The sequence below is a fragment of the Myotis yumanensis genome, unplaced genomic scaffold (assembly GCF_028538775.1).
Source record: "Myotis yumanensis isolate MYYU_CA2020_CCGP unplaced genomic scaffold, mMyoYum1.0.hap1 SCAF_11, whole genome shotgun sequence".
NCBI classification, from domain to species: Eukaryota; Metazoa; Chordata; class Mammalia; order Chiroptera; family Vespertilionidae; genus Myotis; species Myotis yumanensis.
Genome location: NW_027223762.1, coordinates 13,275,586 through 13,297,504, shown reverse-complemented (window position 1 = coordinate 13,297,504; position 21,919 = coordinate 13,275,586). Strand labels below are relative to the sequence as shown.

At 42.4% G+C, this 21,919-nt stretch overlaps 1 protein-coding gene across 1 annotated transcript in view; it reads left to right on the top strand.

Annotated features, from left to right (window-relative positions):
* ALK (ALK receptor tyrosine kinase) overlaps positions 1 to 21,919 on the top strand; it is a 572,354-nt gene that overhangs the window by 291,952 nt on the left and 258,483 nt on the right. The window contains exon 4 of the mRNA XM_070428933.1: positions 17,711 to 17,912. Coding sequence (XP_070285034.1) covers positions 17,711 to 17,912 — 202 coding nt within the window. The remainder of the gene's footprint in view (positions 1 to 17,710; positions 17,913 to 21,919) is intronic.

Genomic DNA, 21,919 nt, shown 5'->3' with positions numbered 1-21,919 from the left:
GCCAAAAGAATTGAAAGCAAGGACTCAAACAGATACTTGTACACCCATGTTCATAGTTACATTGAATACATTAGCCAAAAGGTAGAAAACAACCCTACTGTTCATTAGCCAATGAAAGGATAAACTAAATGTGTTATATACATACAATGGAACATTATTAAACTTTAAAAAGAAATGAGCCCGGCCAGTGTGGCTCAGTGGTTGATCATCAACCCAGGAACCAAGAGGTCACCAGTGCAATTCCTGGTCAGAGCACATGCCCGGGTTGCAGGCTTGATCTCCAGTGGAGGGTGTGAGGAGCAGCCTATCCATGTTTCTCTCTCATCCTTGGTTTTTCTATCCCCCGCCTCTCTCTTCCTTCCTCTATCTCTAAAATCAATAAAATAAAATAAATGAAATGAAATTCTGACACTTGCTATAACATAGACAAACCTTGAAGAAATTAAGCTAAGTGAAAGAAGCTAATCACAAAAGAACAAATACTATATGATTGCACTTATATGAGGTACCTAGACTGGTCAAATTCATAGACAGAAAGTAGAATAGAGGTTTACAAGGACTGGGGAAAGGGAGTAATGGGGAGCTTCTGTTAGGGATGATGAAAATTTTCTGGCATTGGACAGTGGCCATAGATGCACAACATTGTGAATGTTACTGAATTATACACTTAAAGTGGTTAAAATGGTGAATTTTATGTTATATATATTTTACTACAATAAAAAATGCAAAAAAAGTAACATGATTTGGAAATTTCAAAAAAGAATATGGAAAAATATTCTACCATTAGAGTTACCCATTTTACTTTTTGGTGACTACTCTCAAATGTTTTCTTTTTTAATATACATATTCATATACATGTTATATTTTACTAAATTGGGATCACATTATCCATGCTGTTTTATAACTGCCTTTTCCATCTGATGATAGATAGTGAACATCCTAGGTATTTATAGTGGTTAAGGGTGTAAGCCCTATATACAGACTGTATAAAGGAAATGGTAATAATAGTACCAAAAATATGGGTTGCTAAATATATAATCACAGAGCCTGATACTCAATAACAGAAAGCTTTGTTATTATTATTTGTTATTAATATTTATAATCCTTACCTATCCTTTAAGACAGCATTCTTATGGTATATTGCATAGATACACCACACATCACTTAACTAATCTCCTATGTTCAACATATACCATTTATAAATATTCATTCACATAAATAATGCTGAAAAACTTTGCAGAAAAGTCTTTATAGATAACTCTTAAAAAAAAAGCAAATTCCTAGAAAGAGAATTGTTGAGTCAAAGAACAAGCACAGTTTAAGATTTTTGATATATGTTGGTCTACCCTCCAGGTAGACTGTCACATTAAAAAGAGCAGGGGAGCAACTTATAGCTATATAATAGAAAAAAACTGGAAATAATTGTCTAAACCAGCGGTAGGGAACCTTTTTTCTGCCAAGAGCCATTTGGATACTTATAGCATCATTTGAGGGCATACAGAATTATCAACTTAAAAATTAACCTTCTGTATTTGGACAACATTTAATTAACTCACCCCTAGTACTTTGGCAGGGCCAGACCAAATGATTTCTCCGGCCTATACGGCCCATGGTCTGGATGTTCCCCACTGCTGGAAAAAGAAATAGTTTGAATGTGATGTCCACTTATTGGAATATTATACAAGTATTTATAAATATTTTTGCAAAGTCTACAAAAGAGAATAGAAAATTGTTATTACATTACTAGAGGCCCAGTGCACAAATTCGTGCATGGGTGGGGTCCAGTTGGCCCGGCCCTAATCAGGGCGGATTGGGGCTGGGCCTGTCAGGAGGAGGAGTCAGCAGGAAGTTGGCCAGCTGCTGGCCTGCCTTGATCGGGGCCCAATCAGGGTGGGGCTGGCTGAGGGGAGGGGCCACGGGTGGTTGGCCAGTAGCCCCTGCCCCTGATCAAAGTGGGTGGGGCTGATCAGTGTGGAGCTGGCTTGGGGGAGAGGCCATGGGCCAATCAGGGTAGTGGGGTCCCATCAGGGGTAGGATGGATGGGGGGAGGGTCTGTGGGCTGATTAGGGTGGTAGGAGCCCATCGGGAGTGGGGCTGGCCGGGGGGAGGGGCTGCAGGAGGTTGGCCGGCCAGCCCCGCCCCCTATTGGGGTTGGGGGTGATCAGGGATGGGGTCAGTGGAGGGCAGGGGCTGCAGGCCGATCGGGGGAGGGGCCAGTGGGGGGGGAAGGGCCACAGGAGGTTGGCCCACCCCCGAATCGGGCCACTTCACTGGCTGCAGTGGGCATCATAGTGACTGATCGTTCTGGTCGTTAGGGTATTCTAGTTGCTGGCTTTTTATATAGAGAGATTTTAAGTGAAATAGCAAGTAAAAATGTATATTTAGTGTAATAATAAAATTTTTAAATCCTGTGAAGATGGAGGAATAACAAAAAAAAAGTTTGAGTAACAGATCTATAAGTTTTCTTTTACTATTTTTAAATTGCATTTAATGTATATACAATGTTTATAACGAAAGAAAAATAATTTCACTGGGAAAGCATGATCTGTTTCTGTATTTTAAGGCTGTTATTGAAATTTAGTTTCACATTGCAAATAGATCTTTAAATAAGCACCCATAATAATGAAGCCCGTATTTCAATTTTCTAGTTGAAAATTTGTTAGATACAAAGTCACCTTCTTGAGCCTTATCTATATATTCAAAGATTGGAGCTTGGTGATTTCTTCTGTGTGGTGTGGAATCAGCAGCAAGATCAGTAGACATTATTTCCCAAAGGAAATTAATCTAACAGGACTCTGGGAGATGCAGCTACATGTTACCTAAACAGAGCCCCGCTGCTTTTGAGGGCCATGGTCCAAAAAAAGGCCCGAGGTGTTGAGTCACTGGCATGGACCCCATAGACTCTGGGCTCCTCAGTCTAAACCATTTGAGGTGATAGGCAGATTAATTGATATCCCTGAGCCTCAGTTTCCTCATCTATAAAAACTGGGTATAATAATCCTATACCTGACTTATTGGGCTGTTGTAAAATCAAATGCAATAAACCTTATAAAAGATAAACTTGGTTCCCAAGACTTGTTAGTCACTCATTGTTAGCCATCATTATTGTTATCATCATCTTCCAGTTCACTCACAGTTTATAAAGGGACAGCCAGGCCTAAGGTGATGTCATTTGTAATTCAGGGGGAAGAGTCAAGGATTTGGAGTTTACTGACCGGGACTGTCCTAGTGATTGAGGATCTACTCATTCAGTGGCCTAAGGCAAGACTATATGTCTGTCCTGGAGAAATATAGTATGACCCAAAAATGTAATTTTGGATTTTCTAGAAACCACATAATAAAAAGTAAAAAAAAAAAAACACAGGTGAACTTAATTGTAATAATATATTTTATTTAACCCAATATATCTAATATTATCATTTTAACATGTAATCAATATAAAAATTATTCATAAAATATTTTATTTTTCTATACTAAATCTTTGAAATCCAGTGTGCATTTTGTATTTAGAGTACATTTCAATATGGAGGCTAAGATTTTAGCTGAAATATTTGATCTGTACTTCATAGAATTTATAGTTGAAAGGTTAGATTCACATGCACAGTTGTTCCAAACAAATTTTTCTCATAACTAAGTCAGGTTTCATTTTTAAAATATAAATTAATTAAAATTAAATACAATGAAGAGTTCAGTTCCTCAGTTGCATCAGCCACATTTTAAGTATTCAGTAGCTGCATGTAGCTAGTGGCTGCTATATCCAGTGTAATTACAATGGGGGAGAACATCTATTTTACCGAGTTGTTGTAAGATTGTTTATATAAGAAAGTTTTATAGATCATAAAATGCTGTCCAAATAGATTACTTCTCCTCCCAAAGTCACCCAGCTAATGGGAAGTGGCTCAGGGACCAGAATTAGGCCAGTGTAATTTCCATATATGGACATTTGAAATTTGAACAATACTCAATGAGCCTTTCAATTTTTTTAAACTATGATCCACAGTGAGAAGTATATCTTACATAACAACATGGTATACATAACTGTGTGTGTGTGTGTGTGTGTGTGTGTGTGTACATATAGATTAGTAGCCATTACTTCCCAAAGGGAAATTACAATATGGATATCTTAAATTTCATTTATTTATTTTTCTTCCTGATCCCCTCCTCCTTCTTCTTCTCTTCCTTTTTATTTAATGCTGGTCATGACCCACTAAACTGATTTCATGGTCCACTAATGGGTTACAAACCACAATTTGAAAAACACTGATCTTAAGAGTCTAAACTTAGGAGCATTTAAAAAATTGATTTGTTTTGTATTGCAAATAATACCTCTTCTATAACTACCAGTCAGTTCAAAAGGGAGAAATATTCTCCCCAATATAAATAAACAGGTGATACTATTTTAGATAAGATACAAGGAAACAAGCAAAGTGCCCACTTTTTGGTAAAGTATCATTTCTTCATCTTTGCAGCAAATGGTTATTCAGGAAGCATTGTCCCTGTCATTGTGTTAGGCCCTGGACAGCTGGCCCAAGGCAGACAAGATTCCTGCTCACAGGGCATCAGCTGTGAAGGAACAAAGTCCTCACTGCAGTGGCTTAGTCAAGGAAAGAGTATGGGTGTTCTGTTTTATTTTTCACACTAGAGGCCCGGTGCATGGATTCAGGCTGGCCTGTAGGGATCAGGCTGCAATTGGCTCTCTGACATCCCCTGAGGGGTCCTGGATTGCGAGAGGGTGCAGGCAAGGCTGAGGGACCCCCACCGGTGCACGATCGGGGGCGGGGAGGGACGCGTGAGGGCTCCAGGGCATGTCCAGCCGTCTTGCCTAGTCCTGATCGCCGGACCCAGCAGCAAGTTCACCTACTGGTCAGAGTGTCTGCCCCCTGGTGGTCAGTGACGTCATAGCAACTGGTCGAACAGTTGAACGAACAGTCGGACACTTAGCATATTAGGCTTTTATATATATAGTTAAGAAGACCAGAGATAAGCAATGGTGCAGATGTCCAACAACACCATCAGTGACTCAATTCATTACCTTTCTAACCCATGTACTCATGCTTGTCACTTCACGGTGACAAGGCAGCTGCCACATCTCCAGGCGTTATGCTCATGTTCTAGGCAAGAGGAAGAAAGAAGCAGAGAGAGGGTGTTTTCCCCAAATTCTTCAGATATGGGGTTACCAGATAAAACATAGGATGTCCAGCTAAATGTGAGTTTCAGGAAAATAATAATTTGAGTATTATTTGTACTGAAAACTTACTCATCATTTACCTGAAATTCACATTTAACTAGGTGTCTTGTGTGTTTTTATTTGCTAACTCTGACAATCCTGTGAGCACAATTCTGCTTACATTTCATTGGCCAGAACCATTTTACGTGTTTACTCCTATCTACAAGAAAGGCTTATAGAATGAATCATTTTTAATGTCCAGTCTCAATAAAAGAGAAAGGCAAGAGGAGTTGGTCAGGAAGTTGAGTGAGCCAACCTATGGCATCTGCTATAGGTCAGGTTTCCCCTAATCCTTGTAGCTCATAGTAAGGAATTTAGATTTTAATCTATGATCAGCGGGAAGCCATTGAAGAGTTTAAAACAAGAGAGTGACTGACTAAATCATATTTAAGAAGATGGCTCTCGCTCCTGTGTGCAGACTATATGGGGGGAGGGTAAGTGAGAAGTGGAAGGAGCAGTTAGAGGAAGCCCAGATCATCTAGAACAGCGGTTCTCAACCTGTGGGTCACGACCCCTTTGGGGGTCAAACGACCCTTTCATAGGGGTCGCTGAAGACCATCGGAAAACACATATATAATTACATATTGTTTACAGTAGCAAAATTACAGTTATGAAGTAGCAACGAAAATAATTTTATGGTTGGGGGTCACCACAACATGAGCAACTGTATTAGGAAGGTTGAGAACCACTGATCTAGAACCTTTGAGAACTCAGCCTGGCCCTCTTGCCATGCCCAGCCTGCCTCAGACACGGACCTCACCTGCCTGCATGGGAATTTCTTGTTCTGCAAAAGGAGGAGTTGGGAGGGACGGTGTATTGGTGCTCCATGCAGCTCTCCCATTGTGGAATGTGGGTGAAACAGTGGCCTGCCCATGTTCTTCTGCATGGCTTAGTTGTCAATGTTTGTCCATGTTCTATTCTCTTTCTTCAACAATAGGGTGTCTGAGAGCTGCAGTACACGGAATGTCAGAACTTTTTATTGCAAGCTGGGATCTTGTGAGACTCCCACAAGGAATACATTTTTTAGCTTCTGTTTCCTTCTATTTACTTGCTTTGCCTTTTATTTAAAAATTGCTTTTTAAAATTTTAATTAAAAAACAGTAAAATTTACCCAAAAGATAAAATCTGCTACCACATAGCAATATTTCAAAAATAACATGGCAGATTTTTGGACCCTGACATCTGAGACTTAAAGCAAAAATTGAGCAATCTGATTCCAGAGCTAAACACCTACGTGAGAAAGGGAAAACTATTTCCTGCTGCTTTCTCTCCCACTCAGATTTTGTTCCGCTTCTAAAAGGCACTCTTGATTCCCTAACTCCCTTCCCTCCCCCACCTGAGCAGATACTGTTATCTCCCCCTCCCATTTCTCATTGAATTAAATCAATTGTTTAGTTTTCATTTGGCTTCGCCTTTCTCCCTCTTGTCAGATCAAGTGCTTTTCTGTTTTCCTTGAGGATTACCAAAATGAGCTCTCAGGGAAAAAAAGGTTTCTCAGCACTTTAGCTTCTGTTTCCTTCTATTTATTTGTTTTGCCTTTTATTATCTTTTTTTGCTGACACCCTAGGACACACATGCAGTATGTAGACAATATTGGCTTTTTCCCTTTTCCCTAATGAAATCTGTTGGTTAAAACACATGCACACGTACACACACACACACACACACCAAAAAAAAAAAAAAAAATAGTAACAGCCTATGTGTCTTCCCCAAAAAGGTTTATTCTTTTCAACAACGTCAGAGATCTCAAAGGAGATCTATTTAAGTACACACACAGAGAGATAAATATATATATTCAGTTGACCCATGAACAACATGGGGGTTGGGGATCTCAAATTCCCACACAGTCGCCGAAACCGGTTTGGCTCAGTGGATAGAGCGTTGGCCTGAGGACTGAAAGGTCCCGGGTTCGATTCCGGTCAAGGGCACGTACCTGGGTTGCGGGCACATCCCCAGTGGGAGATGTGCAGGAGGCAGCTGGTCGATGTTTCTCTCTCATCGATGTTTCTGACTCTCTATCTCTCTCCCTTCCTCTCTGTAAAAAATCAATAAAATATATTTAAAAAAAAAAAAAAAAAAAAGAACCCAGTTTCAATCTTTAAAAAAAAAAAAAAAAAAAAAATTCCCACACAGTCAAAAATCCATGTATAACTACAGTTGGCCCTGTGCATATGTGGATTCCAAACACAGAGTTGACCCTTGAACAAAGAGAATTTGAACTGTGGGCCTGCCGAACTGTGTTCCATTGAAAAAATTCTCCCCACTCAGTTCAAACCTATGTTGTTTAAGGGTCAACTGCAAATGTTTCTATGTGTGCATATATAATAGACATAGCTATATATACATGCACACATACAAACATGCATGTATTTACTAAGTACGCACACAAGCACCAATATATTTTACCATTTCTAGGGAACTTTTGCCTCAGTTAACTTGAACCTGAGAGGTAATTTACAGAATGTCACCAAAAAGGTTTATTCTTTTCAACAAGGTCAGAGATTTCAAAGGGGATCTATTTAAATACACACACACACAGATAACTATATATATTCTAAATGTACATTAAGCTACAACTGAATTCATTATGCTAATATTAATATAACTGTCAAGAAAAATCAACTGCCTCTACCTGCCTTTCTTCCCTTAATGAACACACTTGTTTTCTCTAATCATTTGATTTTAAACACTGATACCATTTATATCTTCAAAGTATTTCCCAATGAGGGTACAGAAGAGCAGTAAATTGAAGTCCTGGTGGTAGAGGATAGCAGAGCTAATTCCAAAATATTTGACATCATGGCAGAGTGAGACAGTAAACTGCTCAGGGCTGGGACCAGAGGGACTGGGTCCTACCATAGCTCAGCTACTAGGTGTATCTTTTCACCTCATGGGACTGAATGTCCTCACCTGCAAGGCAAAGGTTGCATTAAATGATTCTCAAGAGCTCGAGGTCTTTGAAGTTCTAAAGTCTGAGTTATTCCACTATTAGACAGAGCATGCCTATGAGGGTGATTCCACCTAGTCCTGCCTCTAATTTCAAAAGTCTGCTCTCAAATCTAACTCCTAAGTTGAGGCTACCTGGGTAGTAGAATTAGAATTTGTAAAATAGGCACTAAGGGAACTCTTTCAGTGGCCCTAGTTTGCTCTAACCACTTCATACGACCACATGAACAGAGGAGACCTTCAAATACCGAGTAGCCATTAGGGACCATGCTAAGACCCCATGAGTGATTTTCAAAGGACTAGTATGTCTGGGTCCTACCTGCCTAGGCCTTAGTGTGACCTCTGGGGACAGTCAAATGTGTGGGCATGAGACCTACTGGCCTGTTCCTTAGAGCTGTGAGAGTGCAGAGAAAGGAAAGTGATGTTGGGGCAACTGGGGACCGAAACCATAGGATATTTGACTGGAAACATCATAAATTTCTGTCATGGGCAGGCAGAGACCGGACTTTCCACGGGACAGGGAGTGGAAACCTGAAATCTAATCACTGACCCAGATACTAACACACAGTATGACCTTAGGCAAGTCCTTAACTTCTGTGCTTCTTGGGTTTCTTCCCAGTACAGAAAGGTATTAAGTTGTATAACCACCGTGTTTGTTTCTAGCTCTGACATTTCGAAAGTCAGGTCTGGAATGCAGCATGTTTAAGTCGCCTCGGGTAGGGAGACCAATGCGGTAACTCAGAGGAACTTTTCCAAAAGCATTGTTCTGCCCTAAGGGGCCCAGTTTCTGATGAGGACAGTTTGAAAGTCAGACAAACAGGGAGGACGTAAGATTTAAGAGATGATACAAATGTAGATATACATATAGATATGTGATTGCCCCTCTAGAATACCCTTTTTTCATGATTTTTTTCCTTCCTTACTTTCTGCAAATGGTCTTTAGAGCAGAAAAAGATTAGAGGAGGGTTTTCAGAGCATATTACATGGTACGTTATACCCCAGTGATGGTGAACCTATGACACGCGTGTCAGAGGTGACACGCGAACTCATTTTTGTGGTTGATTTTTCTTTGTTAAATAGCATTTAAATATATAAAATGAATATCAAAAATATAAGTCTTTGTTTTACTATGGTTGCAAATATCAAAAAATTTCTATGTGTGACACAGCACCAGAGTTAAGTTAGGGTTTTTCAAAATGCTGACACGCCGAGCTCAAAAGGTTCGCCATCACTGTTATACCCAATGGCCAAAGAGTTCTGTGCCAAAAGGAGTATTGGACATCTTCATTTGACATTCCACTCCTGAAGTCACAACTCTTACTGGCATATTAAAGTTCTAAGAAGTCCTGCAGTTTACTTTTGTTTAACCCAGTCATCCTCAAACTTGCTTGATCCCAGAGCTTTCTCATAATACCTGTTAACGCCTTGTGGGGCTAGTGTTCTGTGGAGCATCCTCGGGGGGGGGGGGGGGGGGGGTAAGCATCTCGTGGTAGAGGTCTTGTGCACCAACTTGCACTCCCTTTGTCCATATTCCAGCCCATTAAACTCTGCTGTTCCTTCGGTCCTACCTAATCTGAATAGCATCATGATCACTTGAATAAGTGATAGCTTATAGTAATGATCTGATAGTTTAATTGCAATAGGGACAATTAGCCAATCGTGCCAGAATCATGTGTGATTTTTTGAGATGGAAATTGGTCCATTCATGCATTTGTTTATGCATATTCTCACTCAGAGAATGATTAAGAGGCTTCTGGTTCTGAATGGTGGGTTGGGCACACATTTGTCTCCTCTCCTGCAATCCCACTAAAGTGATAATAAAGGATTTAGTGGAGGAATAAATTCTGAATAGCAAACAGAACAGGAGGGGAGCCATGAGTGATGGCTAGGGCACAAAGAGGAGACAGGAGCTATTGATGGAGCAAATATAGTGGCCATAGCTGAGAAGATCAAAGAGGTTTAGAGCAGAGGAAGGAGCCCATCTGCTGGGAGGCACCACAAGAAGTACTGAGAAGGCTCCTCTGGGAGGAGGTATAAGACTGAGGAGAAAGAATGAAAGTCCTCTCTGGTGTAGTTAACCCAGATGGTCTTCAACGCCATTTCTCAGACCAAAAGATAGCAGGATGCTTAACCACAGGGAAAAGAAAAAAGGGAGATGTTTTATAAAAAGCCAGGCAGACTGAGAGAACTAGGGCTGCTTGTGGGAGCAAAGTGACCTGTCCATGCTGGTTTGGAGAGCAGACACCTGTGAAATGGCCTGACCCTGACTCTTGCCATCAGGCCAATTCTGACAGAGAGAATAAGCATAATCTATGTACATAGACGTTCTATCAGCGATCCTAGTCTCTCCTGTGTGAATATAAGGGGCTGATCCAGGATCATCCAACATATTGTTATAAAACAAAATTCAACTGAGAAAACTTTAATCTTACTAGCTTTATTCAGTGATTTATGAATCTGGCAGCATCCCATCTAGCAAATAGAAAGGACCTCCAGGGAGCTGTGCAAAATGAAAGACTTGTATTCAGAAGGGAGTGGGCAGGGAAGTTATACTAGCAAGGAGCTGGTTGGTTGTAGCAAGGTCACCTTCCTTTAGGCCAGTGGTTCTCAACCTTCTGGCCCTTTAAACACAGTTCCTCATGTTGTGACCCAACCATAAAATTATTTTCGTTGCTACTTCATAACTGTAATGTTGCTACTGTTATGAATCGTCATGTAAATATCTGATATGCAGGGTGGTCTTAGGCAACCCCTGTGAAAGGGTCATTCGGCCGCCAAAGGGGTTGCGACCCACAGGTTGAGAACCGCTGCTTTAGGCGATAGCAAGGTCTGTCAGACAGGTGACCTCATTAGTGCTGACCAGAAAATTCCTGACTGACTAGTTTAAGATGCCATTGCTGGAAGAAGTGAAAATTGTAATTATGTTAGTAATTAAGTCTCAGTGTGGTGATGTGGGGCTTAGGACAAGTGACTCCATTTAGGGCCCATTGTCTCTTCTTTAACAATATCAATAGCCCAGTAGCATGGAAAAGAAATATCAACATAAAAAAATTGACCCCAGAGAAAACAAAGGACAATTAGATAACAGACATTAACTTGAATGATAAAGCTCTTCAAAAAGATTCACGACTGAGAAAAGGCGGGGGAATGAAAATATCAGAGAAATAATAAAACAAACTTACCAGAGATGAAAGAGACATGTGTTTTCTGATTAAAAGAGCCCACCCAATGCCACAGAGAAATTTCTATAGAGATCCATACCTAGATACATTATATTGAAATGTCAGTACCTCTGTATTCCTGAAAGCTTCCAAAAGAGGAAAACAGATTGACTACAAAGAACTCAACAATAAAACCAACCTTGGACTTCTCAGTCACTGATACTGGACAACACTGAAGCTAGGCTTTCAAATGTCTGGAGCACATTTTCTAATCTAGAAACTATGGCCAGCAAAGTCATCAACCAAGTGTGAAGACAGAAAAAAAACCAAAAAAAAAAACCATTTCAGATATTAAAAAATTTACAAAAGAGTTTCCTCCTGAGGAAGTTTCCTGAGGACGGTGGGACTAATGGAAGTGTTCCAGTGAAAAGAAATTTGCGAATAATAGCTGTACAAGGGGCCCAGAAAGCAGCGAGTACAAATTAAAACAGGAAGTCAATGTCTTCAAGAAGGATGGAAAGATTTTCAAGGAATATATCGAAGTGTGAGTGATATGGTGCAAAATAAATAAAAGAGAAAAGCAATTCGAAATTTCTAGAGAAACAAACTCACAATAAATTCCTGATTCAAATAAGGCAAATTAAAATGTGCCCCAATTTTGACAAGTGGTTATGTAAGAGAGAGAGAGGAAGTGAAAGAGAGAGAGAGAATATTCATCTAATCTTGATCTTGATGCCAGAAACATTCTCCATGGCGTGGGGTGTATTATTCAACCTATAGAGATTATAAATACAGCCCCGTTAGCTGCAGTGAAAAAATATATAGTCATCAGTATAAAATATCTGCTTATTGATTTTCAAGGTTTAGAATCAATCTGTAAACAAAACACAAGCCTGAATCATTCTTGCACAACCTTGACAATGGGAAGTAAAAGCACAGCTGACTTGGGAGGTGGATGTGAAAAGGAAAAGGGCAGGGAGACTAATAGCTTAATCTTCTCATGAGGAGGGTCAGGTGACACTGTCTATAGGTGATGGAACAAGTAATAAATTTGCCATGTAAAATTAAACAAGTAAGTCATAAAAAAGTTGAAAGGGATTTTTAAAGTCAAGTATTAGAAAGGGGGTCGCATAAATTTTCTTACTGTAGCATCAATGGAAAGAACCTAAAGTTGTTGCACCAACAAATAACACTAGCAGTGGTTCTCAACCTTCCTAATGCCGCGTCCCTTTAATACAGTTCCTCATGTTGTGGTGACCCCCAACCATAAAATTATTTTCGTTGCTACTTCATAACTGTAATTTTGCTACTGTTATGAATCATAATGTAAATATCTGATATACAGGATGTATTTTCGTTGTTCGCGACCCACAGGTTGAGAACCGCTGATTTAGAGTCATGAAGGCAAAAGAAAGTAAAAATCTTTAAAAATGTTTTTGAGACTTGGTGAGAGGAGAATGATTTGGGGATAGTTTTTAAAAAATTGTTATGAGCTATTCTGAACAATTTTATTTCTTGCCACGTGTATATGTTACTTTGATTTTAAAAAAGTCATTGCAGCCTGGTCAGTATGGCCCAGTGGTTGAGCATCGACCTATGAATCAGGAAGGAGGTCATAATTCGATTCCCAGTCAGGGCACATGCCTGGGTTTCAGGCTCGATCCCCAATGTGGGGTGTGTGGGAGGCAGCCAATCAATGATTCTCTCTCGTCATTGATGTTTCTATCTCTCTCTCCCTCTCCCTTCCTCTCTGAAATCAATAAAATATATATATAATTTTTTAAAGTCATTGCATACCTGGCATGTGACAAGCATTGTGCTATATCAGGCATTTAGAAGTGGTAATAGCCTTATAGCAAAAGCATCTACAGGAAAAATGATGCTGGTATGGGAAGCGAGGAAGTGGGGCAGGGAATCAGTTCACAGAGTATTTGATCAGTTGATTGAAACTCTTGGTTTAAAAACCCCAGAGAGGTGAATTAGGAGGAGAAGTCTTTAGGGCTTGGGGGCTTGGAGACTTGACAGGGTTCCTTTAGATGAATAATATTCCAGGCAGGCCGATAGAGTTACTGACAGTTTGGAGCTGTAGGGTCCCTTAGAGACTCTATCCAGTCCTTGCAGTTTACAAACAAAGGAAGCTTGGTAGTGGCTCAAATTCAGTCTGATTCCAAGGCTACTGACAGAGCTCAGACTCCTCGAAGCAGGAATCACCATGTATCTCATTCCTACTAAGGACCAAGAGCTGTACTGGCCCCTTATGCATATTACTAGTGTTTCATTACACCCCCACCACAGCCATAGGAAGTAGGCTACACCCATATTGAATCTGAGAAAACTAAGGTTTAAAGAATGTAAATAATTTGTCTAAATCCTAGAACTGGATAGAGGCAGAGCCTAGATAGGAAAGAGTCTGTCTGACCTCGAGGTGCCTGCCCTTGGTTTCTGATTCATAATTTAAGCCCACATCCCTGTATTGGTGACCAAAGGTAAAAACAACAACTATTTCATATTTAAGTGTTGAACATATCAACCCAATCCACTAATAAGGAAGCCGGGATCCACTCCCAGCACTGTGTAAACAAAGCCTTTGATCTGCTTCTGCATTGCCCCATGGCCCACATGGGGGAAGGTCTGTGAGCTGCCAGGCCATCCCTCTTAATTAGAGGGGACCCCAGGAGCCTTCACAGAGCCCCAAGCTATTCTGAGCAAAGTAAACAGAAAACAGAAAAGAGGGAGAAGAGAGATAAATTCTCACTGACTTTAAAAGATTTATGCTGACAATATCCCAAGGAGCTTATGAAATGTATTTTTTTTTTTTTTTTTTGGTAGAGGAAAGCTGCTGATGAAGAGATAGCTCTCAACTACAGAGTTTCATTGAGAGTGAAAATACTTTAAGTTCTGTCTCTTATTGATAGTCCAGTTGCACAAAATAAAATTCATATAAACATCATCTCACATATTAGAAATGGAGGAATCATCCATCTTCCAGTCATCTCTGAAAGAGTCCCATTATTGAGGTACTGAATTACAAGGACAGAATTTACATGTTTTCACACCCATGAAGGAGGAACAGGAAACAGAAAAGAGGGAGAAGAGAGATAAAGACCCCCAAGTCCTGGCATTTTCAGCCTCATTTTCTCCTGCTGGGAACTTGAGTTTCCCAGGTATGTGTGTGTGTGTGTGTGTGTGTGTGTGTGTGTGTGTGTATCTGTGTGCACATGCATGTAAACTTTTTTTTTTTATGAGAAGGGGAATACCTCCTTTATTTACCTACATTCTTTCCTTCAGAAGCTCCAAAATTGGTTTCAGTCGACTTTCCACCTATTTGAATACATCAGAGGACAATCTCAGACCAGGACACCTTATGTGTGGCATGTGTGGCTTTTTCCTAACCCCAGACCATGACTCCAAAATGTCTGGAACAAGATTCTCACCCAGAAGTGATTCTAGAACTCTCACCTGCTCTGGCCAGATACACTCTAATCTAGTACAGTATTGGAAACCCCAGTCAAACCCAGAGTCTGTCCCCAAAACAGTACCTTTGCTTAAAATGGTAACATACAAGGCCATCATGTTTACGTTTAGTCATGCCTAGTGAGGACTGGTGGAGTAGGATGCGGTTGAGTCAGTATTGACCCCCTATCTCCCACCATACCCGAGTAACCTTCCTGCAGCGCCACTCTGATGATGTCACTGTCCTGCTCAAAAACCTCCTCTGGCTCCTTATTCTTCACAAAATAAAGATGAACATCTTCAGCCAGGAATTAAATCTCTATGGTCCCCCACCCCCCACCCTAGCCTTTCTTATTCCCCAGCCTTCTCTTCATGTACTCTACTCTGTAGCCAAGGCCATGACATACTTTCTGCATTTATGCCTCTCAGATCCTGCACTGTAGATTCTGCCAATACCTTTGTTTTTCTTGCCCTTGAAGACTAGCTCAAAGCCTGTTTGTGTCTTGTGACTTAGAACCTCTGCTTTTGATTGCAGTTACTGCAAACACCTCATCATCCCTCCTGGACCTGATGTTCCTTGAAGGCCAGAACTGTGTCTGGTTCATGTCTGTGTCCCCAGGGCAGCGCCAGTGCTTGAATCTTTGCTCAGAGTAGGCATCTATTAAATGAACATTGAGGGCAGAGCGAGTGGGTAAGGAAGCCAGTGAACAAATGGATTTGGTTCAGGTCCCATCTGCCTTTCTTTCTCCTTTCCCATCCCTCTGAGTTCCTGAGCTACACAACTTGGCCACAAAGGGCACCCTGGTCATTTTTTAGGATAAAAGATACAGTGGGATAATGAAAAAGGAAGAAGGGAAAGAGCACTGGTTAAGAGTTCAGAGACCAGAGGTCTGGTCTGGACTTCCTATTTAAGACTTTGAATAAGTCATTTTTCCATTCTGATCTCCAGTCTGCTTCCATAGAAAATCAAGGGCACTATATTATATGCTCGTTAAGTCATTTTTAATTCTGAATCTTTGATTCTAATCCTTTTATTTTACTTCCAAGCCCATTATAAGAATGTCTCCCCCATTGTAAAACAGAGTAATGATATAGATTATTTACCAAGGGTTGTAGAGCAGTTTCAAAGGCCCATATGCCATGCTAAAGCTTCCTAACATTACAGAGGACTCAGTTTCCAGTATATGCCAATGTCCTCCATCCAGCTCAGAAACAGTCTTGTGCTGACCTCTCCTGATTTTAACCAAAAGTAACATTCACCTACCTTCAGAATATAGCAAATCTCTAATCCTGACACAATGCCTTCTCCTTGGACACTGCTTTGCTTCTCATAGGAATACCCCCTTTTTTTATCTGCATCATTCTCTATTGAGGGGTGCTAGTTCATTTGCCTACTTGGTAAGTCCTGTTATCTGGAGAAGGAGACTAATTTGAGGTGCCCAGAAAGGGGCGGGGGGTAAAGGCTGAGCTGAACACTCGTTAGCTGGTTCCCACTGGAAGTGTTGGAGATCTTGTTGGAATTGGCTTCCACGGCCAAGGAGCAGCATCTAATGGTCCAAAACTGCAACGCAGAAGTGTGGCAAGTAAACTAGTGCACCAGAAGGAATGCCTGGAGCAATAACAGGTGCTGTGCTTTTATGCTGACAGTGACTACCAGGAATATAAGTTTCTTGTCTGTCACTGGCCACTGCTACTGGAATTAGGGTTGGCTTGCCTCAGAGGGAAACTCAGCCACAGGCACAGCACCGGGTGGGGGTGGGCGTGGGGGTGAGGAGTTTGTAGGAATTTCTTTCTGGAGACCAGTTGCAAATTCACATGGCTCATAGACCCGAGAGCAGAAATGAATCTTCAGAGATTTATAGGTTCAGCCAACCCTTCTCACCCTATTTGATAAACAGAAAACTGAAACCTGAGAAAGTCGGTGCTTTGCCCAAGTTCACTCAGCAAGTAAGCAAAGGAGCAGGAGCCAGGATCTTAACTACTACCTTATAAGTGACCCATATGCTTCCTTCCCAAGCACACGCCTTTCAAGGAAAACCTTGAGCCGGTCATAACTATTTGAGAACCGAGAGCTAATGCATACATTACTGGGAAACTGAATTGGCCAACAATAAATTGAAACTCAAGCTGGCTTGAATGTGACATGGAGAACTTAGTCAGCTCTGATTTAAATTGTGACCTAAAGAGTGGCCTAGATGCCAGAGTCCTGGTTTCTGGGGTGTGGAGGTACCCTAGACTGATGTTCACAAGATGGCACTCATGTCCTGGCTCCACTCGGCACATTTATGGAGGGAGTAACTCGGTTAGACTGTCCCCCTAGACCAGTATGTAAATCTATAAGAATGTCTTAGCACTTGGATTGGGTTTCTAACTGTTCACCCTGTGAGGATTAGGTAATACACAATATTCTTCCCCTGTTTCCTATGGGGGATTTTGTTAATTGTACCTATTGGCTGGCAAAGAATCTGTGAGCTGTCATCTCTACTTTAACTTCGAAGACAGTCAAATCAAATCATTGATTATTTAATAGGTGCTTCCTCCCTGCCTAAAACTGGGTGAAATGCTCTCCAGGATTATCTCACATAATCCTTGCACCCACCCTTGAAATAGAGGTTTCCATTCCCATTTTACAGGTGATGAGCCTGAGACTCAAGGACGTAGAGCTACTAAGTAGGGGCGCTGAGGTGAGAACCTTGGTGTGCCTGATTATAAAGCCCCAGTCCTCAGTCACCATTCTCTTACATCAGGTTTTAGGTTTTACAAAGTGAAGAGATGGGGAAGAGGGCTGGTGTGTGCAGAGAGTGATGAAGGCCTCCAGCATCACGGACTTTGATGCCATTGGTCTCTAACACCTGCTGCAGAGGTGCTGCTGGTCCACCTGTCTGGACACATCTGCAGAGTCACTTTCATTGTCTCTTGGCAGGCTCCTTCCTCCTCCTCAACACCTCAGCAAACTCCAAGCATACCATCTTGAGCCCGTGGATGAGGAGCAGCAGTGAGCACTGCAGGCTGGCCGTCTCCGTGCACAGGCACCTGCAGCCTTCCGGGAGGTATGTCGCCCAGCTGCTGCCCCACAATGAGGCTGGAAGAGAGATCCTCCTGGTACCCACTCCGGGGAAGCATGGGTAAGTCCTTGCCCATTCCAGATCTATTTTATTGAAGACAACTTGGCTTTTGGCCGAAAAAGTTCAGAGTCTGTGACATCTACTTAAAGCTCACAATTGCTCTTTAATGGGTAGGGATCAGATTGAGCCATCACTGCTGCTATTCCCTGGATAGTGTCTCGGGCCCTGGTCTGTGGGGCCCTCTGGCTGCCCAGGCTGGTGGCCTTCCAGAGGCCAGAGGAGCAGCTGGCAGAGTGGGCATTTAATGAGTGGGTGTTAAAGATATTCATTTCCCAAAATCCAGACAGAGCCAAGGAAAAACAGCCAAGGGGAGTGTTAAACGGCCGAAATGAAAGTAATTTAATGTGCTGGAAAGTGGGTTTTATTAGCAGAACTTTGGTGGGAAGGGAAAGAGCAAACTATTGTAGCCATCCTAGCAGGTCCTGCAGGAGCGTGGGACCTAGAGCAGAACTGGTCAGGGAGACCACATGGTATCAGTCTCAAATCAGTAGAGACTGGAACAACCTTTGTTCTAGAACCTCTTACCCAATACTGAAGTGACACCCAATACTCATGTCAGTGAGCTCTAGAAGATACCTGCCTACTTCCTGATCCAGTGTGCCTCTAGAAGTGGTAACACCGAGCAGCACTCCCCTGTGGGAGCTCATTGACCACCAGGGGGCAGCTCCTGCGTTGAGCGTCTACCCTCTGGTGGTCAGTGTACATCATAGCGACTGGTTGTTCCGCCATTTGGTTGATTTGGATATTAGCCTTTTATTATATAGGATAAGGATGAGAGATCCTTCTTTATGGCATGTTTGCAGGATAAAGATCTCAAATTTCTAGCAAAGCTTAGACTTTGGACTTATTTGAGAAAATACCTTGCAGAGGGTTCCCATCTGAACGAGATGTTACCCATCCTCTACCTCCATGGTGTGCTGGGTTGGGGGAGGGTGGGTTCTGCCTATTGCTTTCTCAGTAAAGCTGATGGACTGCTTAGTAATTTCTTGAAGGGGAGATCCATAGACTTCTCTGCTGTATGGAGGAATGCTGCTTCCATGGGCATCTTGGCAAACTGTAGTACACAGGGACGTGTCCAGCAATTCAGAGAGCTCTGGGTATTTGTGTAGAGCTGGATCTGGGTTGCTCAGTCTTGGCATTATTGACAGCTAGAGCCAGATAATTCTTTTCATCAACATTGTCTTGTGCATGGTCCCCAGCTTCCCAGGCTTCTACCCACTAGATGCCAGTAGCACCTTCCGTGGTTGTAACCAAAAACATGTCTCCAGACATGGCCAGATGTGCCCTGGGAGATGAAATCATCCCCAATGAGAACCACTGAAATACTGAAATAACCAGAGCATTTTAAAGCTGGAAGGAGCCATGGGATTTACCTGGTTCACCCTCATCAGTTCACAGGTGTTGGAACTGGAATTGAGACCCAGGAGAAGGAAGGGACTTGCTCCATGTCACATGATGAGTGTGTGTTGGCAGCAAGTGTCTTGAGCCCTACAATCAAGTGTCTTGCCAACTGCTGTACCAAGTCCTGGGTTACAAAGATATGTAATGCCCAGGCCCTACCCTTGAATGATAATAACTATAACTATTACTAATACTTATTAAGCACTTCCTAGATGTGCTAGCCAGTCACCGCTATACACGCTATACACCTTACATGCATTTTTTTAATTTAATACTAAACAACACAATGAAGCAGAAGCTAGTATTATCTTCCATTTTATAGATGAGGAAATTCAGTGAGGTCAAATAACTTGCCCAAGGTCACTGACTAGACAAAGTGGAGGGGATCTGAACCTTTTTACCCATTGCTGGAAAAGCTCAATTAGTTCACAGTGGTGCAGCAGAAAAAAAAATGATGCTGTGAATCAAAGCCCTGAATGTAAGTCATAGTTCACAATTCAGTCATTAGGCAATGAACAATCATTTATTGGCTATTTTTTATTTATCAGAATTATAGAGGCATGTAAGATACAAAGGCCAGCCTTTGGTGGTCCACCAAAGGATGTTCCAAGAAAGAGTTCTATGACTTCAGGCAAATCCCATCCCCTCCCAAACCTCAGTTTCCCCATCTGTAAAATGGGGATGATGATGCTGGTCCTACTCACATGATGCTGTGGGGTCAATGCAATAAAGGGTGTAAAGGGTTTTGCACACACTGAGCAGGATGCAAACATAAGAGACCATTAATACATTAGTTGGCTCTGTTCTGCTGAGAATTTTGACACAAAAGATTGAGACTTGTCTGTTCTCTGACTATGGGTCAGTGTCAGTCCCAAGAATCCTTTGGTTTTGAGATCTTGGACAGTTTGCCTCTTTGGAAGCTCACCCCTTTTAATGTCAGAGATGACACCAACAGCACAGTCCTCAGTGTGGCAAAGGGGACAGAGTGAAATCCTGATGGTGACAGGGATGATTACAAATGAGGCTGGCTTCTTCTCAGTACAGAACATGGTGGCTTGGGGACTGCTATTTGGAAAATGACATTCAGTGTTTATAGTAATAAGGGAAGAAGTTGTCATAGCAAAGTCATCTTGGGAGAGCCTGATGCAGAGGCGTGGGCTGAGGAATGACAAGTCAGAGAGTCCATGCAGTCCCCGGAAGCCATGAGTTGTGAGCAGACAATGTCATGGGGAGCAACATCCTGCTTGGAGGCACTGGCGTCAAGGAAGGCATTTGGGGAATCCCAGCAGCTCTGCCTTCCGCCTCTTGGAAAGCAGCAGGTCTAATGAATCAAAGAGTGAGCACATGTCTGCCAAAATGGCCTGGCTTTGGCCAGGATCTCCTAGGGCACAGATGACAAAGGGAGTGCCCAGCATGTTCGCCTGCTCACCTGGCCAGCCAGAATGGCCACAAAAGCAAGGAAGCAGAGAAATGGGATGTCCAGTAGCCCAGCCCCACTGGCCACAGAATCCAGCAGGCACAGGATAGGACATCTTAACTAAAAATTAGAACCCACAAAGTTCCCATTAATTAAGTGAATATGATAATACCCTACTTAATACGGCGAGCTGTGAAATGGCACAAAGGAAATGTCTCACAATTTGCCCAATTATAGTAGACACTTAATACGTGCTAGCTGCTTTCCAGGGCATACATTTATTTAAAATCCATGGACTGAGCGCCTCCCGTATAATAGGTGCTGGGAATAGACAAAGACAGCACAGGCACAGCTTTCAGGAAGCACCCAGCCCGGAACACACAGGCAAGAGAGCAGCAGCACGTGCTTGTGCAGATGTTTTCAAGTTGGGACCCGGAGATATTGAAAGGCTAAGCTAAGAGCAGCACCAGCAGAGCCAGCACAGGACGCCCAGCTCCTGCTCTGCCTCCTGCATGTCCCTGCCTTTCTGCAGAAAGCTGTTTCAGAAAGAGCAGCCCAGCAGTGTGAAGCCCGTGCCTTCCTAGCCTCAGAAACAGACTCAGGGGCTGGTGGGGTTTCCAGCTGCAGGAGTGACTCTGCAGGGCTCCTCCCAGGACATCCAGCGCAAACTCTTCCCCTCTGAGCACAGGGCTTTCTCCTGCAGCCGTGGGTGTCTGGGGACTTTATCATGGATGACCAGACTACACACGGTGTGGAGGGAAGAATTGGGCCCTGAGAGGATAGAACTTGCCAATCATTTGAATACTTAAAAAGATGTTTTAAACCGACAGGATTTGGTGATACTGTGACTTGAGCCGAAATAAGCTGTCAGGGCCATTCTAGCACAAACAAGGCTGGACCCAGAAGGTGGTAGAAAAATGAGTGTCCTCGGCACACAGATTCACCTTCCGCAGGATCTCAACCCTACACTCAGAGGAGACTTGAGTTTCCTTTTCCCCAATGATTTCCTGATGGGGGTAACCAAGCCTAGAGGCAGGATGTGATGTGATGAAGGTCAGAGTGCACACTCCAGAGCCCAGCCCTCCTGTGCTCTGTCTCCCGGCTGAACAGCAGTATCTGGAAGTCCTGACACATATTGCCCTTAGACTAAAATCTGCAGCAACCTCCCCAGGGGAAGACAACCCAAAGT